General features: G+C 41.6%; 1 protein-coding gene across 1 annotated transcript; it reads left to right on the forward strand.

Annotated features, from left to right (window-relative positions):
* Nucleotides 1-29: 29 nt before the first annotated feature.
* crnkl1 (crooked neck pre-mRNA splicing factor 1) lies at nt 30-6,384 on the forward strand. Its single transcript, XM_018743500.2, has 14 exons — nt 30-204; nt 490-642; nt 1,111-1,202; nt 1,310-1,468; nt 1,755-1,921; nt 2,070-2,248; nt 2,350-2,520; nt 3,162-3,353; nt 3,789-3,848; nt 4,090-4,170; nt 4,299-4,538; nt 4,747-4,848; nt 5,134-5,382; nt 5,496-6,384. Exons 1-14 carry the CDS (start codon nt 157-159, stop codon nt 5,907-5,909), a joined length of 2,307 nt encoding a protein of 768 aa, XP_018599016.1. The 5' UTR covers nt 30-156; the 3' UTR covers nt 5,910-6,384.
* The last annotated feature ends 1,440 nt before the right edge of the window (nt 6,385-7,824 follow it).

Genomic DNA, 7,824 nt, shown 5'->3' on the forward strand with positions numbered 1-7,824 from the left:
GTAACGGAAGTTAAAGGTTATAGTGGAAAGGTTACGTCGGAAGTCTGTGCCGCGCACAGTTCCGCTTTGGATGTTCGCGCGGTTTTTTCCAGTTCTAAAATTGGATTTTGTGGATTTACATACTATATTTCAGATTAGCAGAAACAACCCGCAAACATGGCTTCGACAGCGGCAGGAAAACAGCGAATTCCGAAGGTGGCGAAGGTACTGAAGTATTAGTTTTGGTCTGGACCGATAGTTAGCTGTCTAGCTTAGCTAGCTGTTAGCAACGTGCTAATAGGAGCATTGAAGTTCTTTGGTAGTTGTGTGTTTACAGGGAGAAATCCAGGTATTTTAGCAGCCAATGGCTACGAAAATGTTTGTGGAAAATTAAATTATAGTATTGAAGCGATGAGGCAAAGCGTGTTTTCTCGAGCTGTGAAGAAGCGAGTGTTGCAGCAAGTTAGCCTATAATGATCTGCCCGCCGTGCGTGGTGGTGTGTTCCCCAGGTGAAGAACAAGGCCCCTGCGGAGGTGCAGATCACCGCCGAGCAGCTCCTCCGAGAAGCCAAGGAGAGGGAGTTGGAGCTGCTGCCCCCGCCGCCCAAGCAGAAGATCACCGACGAAGAGGAGCTCAATGATTACAAGCTGAAGAAGCGCAAAGTGAGTCTGGTGTCCTAAGCCCGCAGTGGGAGGCAGGAGGAGGAGGAGAAGAGCTGTTTTCTGAGGACGTGTCTCATTCTCCTTTCATTTTAAATCCTGTTCACTTGAACCATACAGGAATATGAAAGCCAATTGGTTCTGACTTAAAACTATTAACAGCTGCTGGGACAGCTGGCTGTACAGTGGTGGTTATACTAGCTACTGCCTTTGGACCCAAAGGTCATAGGTTTGCTTCCCACCTCCAGCTGTAGTGCCCCTTTTGCAAGGTACTTACCCTAAAAATTTGCTACATTAAAATTATCCAGCTGCCTAAATGGGTAAATAATTAAGTAGCTTAACATTATAAGTTGCTTTGGACAAAAGAATCAGCTAAATGAAATGTAAATGTAATTAGACTAGTGTTGTCTAGAATTTATTCATACTCATTGAGCATAATTTTAAGTTGTGGCTCTTTTTTCTACATTACAGGGCTTTGAAGACAATATCAGAAAAAACCGAACTGTCATCAGTAACTGGATCAAATACGCACAATGGGAGGACAGTCTAAAAGAAATCCAAAGGTACGGTACTGTGTTCAATGCGCTGATCATGATGGGCAGCGCCTGAATAAATACCATGTTTGGTTAAGTGGCATAGTTAGTTTTATTTTTCTTCCCCCTTTCTCTAGAGCCCGCTCAATATACGAGCGTGCCCTGGATGTGGAACACCGAAACATTACCCTGTGGTTGAAATATGCAGAGATGGAGATGAAGAATCGGCAGGTGAACCATGCTCGCAACATCTGGGACCGAGCCATCACCATCCTGCCTCGTGTCAGCCAGTTCTGGTATTTGATTTGTCCAAAATAACTGCTTTAAATATTATTTTGATTGTATCAGGTCTGTTGTATAATACTCTGGCTTGAAACTTGTGTGTTAGATTCCATATAATTATGCAAAACATTTTCAAGATTGACATACGTATTACCTTTGAAGAGAACATGCATATTATTACATTTGAACAGCATAGGTCTCTTCAGAATTTTCAAAGGTTTCCTGCAAGTTCAGTATAAACATTACTTGTAAAATCTAGTGAGACTGCTTAATTCCATCAGAGGATTTTTCTTTTCCCAGGTACAAGTACACTTACATGGAAGAGATGCTGGGTAATGTTGCAGGCTGCCGGCAGGTGTTTGAGCGCTGGATGGAGTGGGAGCCAGAAGAGCAAGCCTGGCACTCCTACATCAACTTTGAACTGCGCTACAAGGAAGTGGAGAAAGCACGCTCCATCTATGAGCAATATATCCTTTCTAGCCACTGTTTATTTTGAGAATCTGAAATCAGGAAGTAGCCACTAAACTACCTGCTGCCCTTTTTAATTAATGTAACTTGTGTTTAATTGTTACAATCAACTCTGCTTTACCGTTACTGTACTTAACCCCAGTGCACTTGTGATTGTTCATCCTGAAGTGAAGAATTGGATCAAGTATGCACGCTTTGAGGAAAAGCATGGCTATATTGCCCATGCCAGGAAGGTGTTTGAGAGAGCGGTGGAGTTTTTTGGTGAAGAGCAAGTTGATGAAAACTTGTATGTAGCCTTTGCAAAATTTGAAGAGAAACAGAAAGAGGTACGGAACTATTTATTGGCTACTTTCTCACTCTGTCCTGACCTTCTTCAAACTTTTCATCCCGTTTGTTGTTTTAATTTCAATTTTGCATCCTTTTTAAGTTTGAGCGGGTTCGAGTCATCTACAAGTATGCTTTGGATCGGATTCCCAAGCAACAGGCCCAGGAGCTTTTCAAAAACTACACAATTTTTGAGAAGAAGTTCGGGGACAGGAGGGGAATTGAGGATGTGATTGTTAGCAAGAGACGATTTCAGTATGAGGAAGAGGTCAAGGTAAGCATGTTGAAAATTGCATTATGGCTAATTTCAGCAGGTATAGGAATACTGATTTTTGAGTCTGTATACTGGGCTCTCAGTTTACAAACAGTTTGGACGAAAAGTCTGTTTTTAAGGCACTTTTATTTGTAAATTTGAAATCAGAATGTGTAATTATCAGTGTTACTGAGTTCCATTTTATGGGAGTTGCATTTTAAGACCTCTGATGTGGCTATAATTTAAAAATAAAGTGTTTTTAATTAGGCTGTATTTAAACTTTGTATTGAAGTGACTGAATGTTTTCTCCACAAACTCTGTTGTGGACTTGTTCATTCCATAGGCATGTTTAACGTTATTCATTTTATGACTAAACACTGATATAGCAGGAAACGTTATGGAATGGAGTTAAATCAGTCTGGTCCCAGAGTTTTGTTTTTTTTTTGGATGCATTTTACTGCTATTTGCCGACATGATGGTTAAGCACAGGTCACTATAGCTGTTATAAACAGAAATCTTCAAAAATAAATAAGGGGGAAAGTACAATTAATCAAAGAACGCTTGTCTTATCAAAGTTTTAATACTCCCACAAGGAGTCATTGTGCAAACATTTCCCCAGGTTATCGCTGTTTTCTGAAGCTAGGATTTTGTCATCTTTCTAGGCAAACCCCCACAATTATGATGCATGGTTTGATTACCTGCGTCTAGTGGAGAGCGATGCTGATCCCGACACTGTCAGGGACGTATACGAAAGAGCGATTGCCAACACTCCCCCGATACAGGAGAAGAGGCATTGGAGGAGGTATATTTACCTGTGGATCAACTATGCTTTGTATGAAGAGCTGGAGGTAAAGGTACGTTCTGTTTAGTTGTTTCTTCATATTTAAAAAAAAAAAAAAAAAAAAATTAAAAAATGTAAAAGCTGTAACTTACTACCTGGTAGTGGGGACAGCTGGTAGTGTAATGGTTAGAGCTACTGCCTTTGGACCCAAAGGTCGCAGGTTTGGGCCTCACCTCCGGCTGTAGTACCCTTGAGCAAGGTACTTACCCTGAATTGCATTGGAAAAATTACCCAGCTGTATAAAGGGGTAAATATTTGTAATCTCAACACTCGTAAGTTGCTTTGGAGAAAAGCGTCAGCTAAATGAATCAATGTGTTGCTTCCTTCTGTACATTTTTTGCATGACATAGTCTTTGTGGGGTAATAAGAACCTGAGAATATAGTTGTGAAAATGCTGCATTTTTATTGTAAGTGTGTTTATAGAAACCCAAATTTTTGCCAATGACAGGACCCCGAGAGGACAAGACAGGTGTACCAGGCTTGTCTTGAACTCATTCCACATAAAAAGGTACTGTATTACTTGCTTGTTGATAATCACATCAACTGTAAGAGAATATTAAGTACCACTGAATAAAAATTTATATTTTCTGTCATGTGAGTAAATAGCAAAGTATGTTTGACTTTTTCTGCAGTGACCAATTATATTGCTAATGAAGGTTCTTGCTATAACCCTGTTTTGACCAGTTAACTGGAAGAAAAAACGGATATCGCAAATATAATTAAACAGTGTTGCTTTTTCTCTGTGCCAGTTTACCTTTGCCAAATTATGGTTGCTCTACGCCCAGTTTGAAATTCGACAGAAGAACCTCCAGTTTGCCAGGAGAGCTCTGGTAGGTTGGTGGAACTGCTTCTAAACAACAGTTGAAACTGGAACTGCAAACAGAAAAGCTCACAGGAGGCCTTAGCCATCACAGTTTTACACTTAAAAGTGCTTGACTTCTGTTTCTTTCCTCTCCAGGGCAATGGTGTTGGGAAGTGCCCAAAGAACAAGCTGTTCAAGGGCTACATCGAGCTGGAGCTGCAGCTGCGGGAGTTTGACAGGTGCCGGAAGCTCTATGAGAAGTACCTGGAGTACTCCCCAGAGAACTGCACCACATGGATCAAGTTTGCAGAGCTGGAGACCATCCTGGGTGATGTAGAGAGAGCTCGAGCCATCTTTGAGTTGGCTATAGGACAGCCCCGTCTGGACATGCCAGAGGTCTGCCCCTCCTGCAGCTCTCATGTGTTCCCTCAATGTATTTATTCGTCTTGACTGAAATAACTGTAGGCTTCAGTTCTTTCACCCTAATTCTTTTGTTTTGTAATGCATAAGTTAAATTTTTTAAAATATGGGTAGAGTATTAGACACTTTTGGAATTGTGTGGCAACTTTCCTGGGATTCAGCTTATACCTGCTTGTTCTCTCAGGTGCTTTGGAAATCGTACATTGATTTTGAAATTGAACAAGAAGAATATCAAAATGCAAGAGAGCTCTACAAGAGACTGCTGCAGCGCACACAGCATGTTAAAGTGAGTAGCTACTTTAACGCATATTTTCCCTTCGTTTATAGTAATTTAAACACAGCATTCGTAAAAAATTTTACGGAGGTCCTGTTTCCACAAAAAGCAGGCAGCTGTTGCTTGAGGTGAAATGGCAGCAGACAGTAACTGCAGCTCAGGCAGCATTCAGAATAGTGCTCAGTACTACACAGTATGTTATGCTGATCGGTGGGGATTGGTCAACTCACCCCATGTCAGTCCAGCTTCTGTGTGTTTCTAAAAAAAAAAAAAAATAACTGTGGCTGCTCTCCATAGGTTTGGATAAGTTACGCCCAGTTCGAGCTGTCTGTGGAGAGCCTGGAAAGGCTGGACAAGTGTCGGCAGGTCTACGAGGAGGGCAACAAGGGTCTGCGGAATTGTGAAGAGAAGGAGGACCGGCTGATGCTGCTGGAGTCTTGGCGTGACTTTGAGGCCGAGTTCGGCACCGACAGCACACGTGAGCGGGTCAGCAAGCTGCTGCCTGAGAAGGTGAAGAAGAGGAGGAAGGTGACTGCAGAGGATGGGGTGAGACTTTTGCTGGTAGTTCCGTACTTTGTAAAGCTTCTTCTGGTTTGTGTAATATTCAGGGATGTTTTTCTCTCAGTACACCTACAAGTGTTTGTTTCCATCCCCTCCAGACGGATGCTGGCTGGGAGGAGTACTATGACTACATCTTCCCTGAGGACTCTGCCAACCAACCAAATCTTAAACTCCTCGCTGTGGCCAAGATGTGGAAGAAGCAGCAGGAGCAGCAAGAAGAGAAGCAACAGGAGAAAGATCAGCAAGACGAGGAGCAGCAGGAAGAGCATGTGGTTAAAGAGGCATCTGCACAGACAGAAGAGAGCCATGAAGCCCCAGCTGATCTGGACTCCAAGGAAGTGGCCTTTGATGACAGGGATAACAATGATGAGAGCAGCAGTAGCAGCAGCAGTAGCAGCACCAGCAGTAGTGATAGCAGCAGCAGCAGTGACAGTGACAGTGACAATGAAGCTAGCAGCAAACAGGACAAAGATAAACAGAACAAAAAGGATAAAGAGACCAAAGAGAAATAATCCAGGTATCTTCTTACAAGCGGAGGAAGATGATGATGATGATGATGATGATGATCTTCTTTCAAAAGAATTCACCTACAGCTTTGTGTTACTTTTTTTTTTGGTCATCAAACTTATGAATGTCTTCTTGATATTTGTCGTGTAAATACATACCCTGGTTTCTAAACTCTTAAGTGGTGTTTTTTTAAAAAAAAAAAAAAACACTTGTAATCAGCCTACACTACATACACCCAACACCCCAGTCAATATACTGCACTAAATAATTGGAATGGCTCACTTTTTGTGGATGTGAAATCTTGTTGGTCAATGGATGTCACTATCTTGAAGAACTATCCCATCTAGTGGAGCAAAATGGAAATATATTGGTCAATCAATTCCAGTGTTGCTATCTATACTGGTTCAAGCTCTTCTCCAAGACTACTAACACAACCAGATTTATATACTAACCTACTTACAGTAATTAAGCCCATTTCTCCTTCTGTGCAACTTGTACTGAATCAGTTCACACTTAGTGCCTTGCTCAAGGTATTGCAGCAGGAGCAGAGATACATGCCCAGGTTCTTCCATTGAAAGAATATGGCTCTAAACAATATGCTGCTACTCAGTGCTCTAAAATCCAGTGTTACATTTCTCATGTATCTTCCAATATGTATGAATGATACACTTTAAAGCAGGGCAGTGATATATTTTGTGAGTTGATCCTTGCATTATGACCCTCTATCTTTTTTTAAAAAAAAAAATACTGCATTCTTCATTTTACAGAGCAGCCTTTAGAAATTCACACAAAATTTGACCCAGCATCCTTGAGGCTGTAAGATTAGCTCCTAAGCCACCTGTGGTATTACAACACAGGTACTAAATGCGTGTTTGTGTGCTTTCTCCGTCTGGCAACCTCCTTTATTTTTGGGTGGCACAGTGAGTAGCGCTTCTGTCTCACAGCACCTGGGTTGTGTGAGAGCATGTGGGTTTGATCCCTGCTCAGTCTGTGTGGAGTTTGCATGTTCTCCCTGTGTCTGTGTGGGGTTCCTCCCACACTCTAAAGACATGCTGTTCAGGTTCCCCATAGTGTGTGACTGACACAGAGAGAGAGAGAGTGTGTGTGTGTGTGTTCCACTGATGTATGGATGAGTGACCTATTGTAAGTAGTGTATCTAGCAGTGTAAGTCACTGCGGTGAATAAGCTGTGTGGGCTAGTAACAGTACATAATATCTGTTGTAAGCTGCTTTGAAGAAAAGCATCTGCTAAGTGAATAAATGTAAATTGCTAAGTGTGCTGGTGTTTCAATGCAAATTTCTCATAGTATTACGAGGATTATTGAAATGCAAGTTAAAGAGAAAAAATTAAAGGCTTCTCACTGTAGCTGTAACCGTGGGAACAGAGTCAGAAAATCTCTGTTTCCACTAAAAGAAATGTAACACCAGTTCTGTAACCTGATGAGTTTGTTGGGATTGCTCGATTTTTTTCAAACTGATGGAATGGCTGTCTCAAATGAATGGTAAGTTCTATTTTGTTACTTTGAATTGTTTACAACATCCGATAACTGCGCAGCAAAGGCTTTACACCAATTGTATATAATTCCTCTGCACTGTTCTTTACTTTTTTCACCATCATTTCCCTGTTTAGAATGTGAAAAGGTAATGGAAAAACCAAAAACCAACAACAATTAAGCTTTTTTATCCTGTGACAGAATAAGGGAACAATTTGATGGAAGTGCAGTTGGTGCTCCTCCTATTTCAGATCATAGTAACTCACGCATGATTTCATAACCTCATATTTAGACATACCGTGTAAGTGCTTTTGTTGACACCGAGGACAGCCACGGTTAGAGGTGGTAGGAAGTTTTACGGTCCCTGTTCGTCCTGTGGGTGGAGTCACATTGTGAAGATGATCATCAGGGGACGGTGGCATCGTGTC

The sequence above is a fragment of the Scleropages formosus genome, chromosome 1 (genome assembly GCF_900964775.1).
Source record: "Scleropages formosus chromosome 1, fSclFor1.1, whole genome shotgun sequence".
NCBI lineage: Eukaryota > Metazoa > Chordata > Actinopteri > Osteoglossiformes > Osteoglossidae > Scleropages > Scleropages formosus.

Coding starts and splice junctions, on each gene's coding strand:
- crnkl1 (XM_018743500.2), top strand. CDS start 157: ATGGCTTCGACAGCGGCAGGAAAACAGCGAATTCCGAAGGTGGCGAAG. Junction 1,922..2,069: donor ACGCTCCATCTATGAGCAAT/ATATCCTTTCTA, acceptor ACCCCAGTGCAC/TTGTGATTGTTCATCCTGAA. Junction 3,849..4,089: donor AACTCATTCCACATAAAAAG/GTACTGTATTAC, acceptor TCTCTGTGCCAG/TTTACCTTTGCCAAATTATG.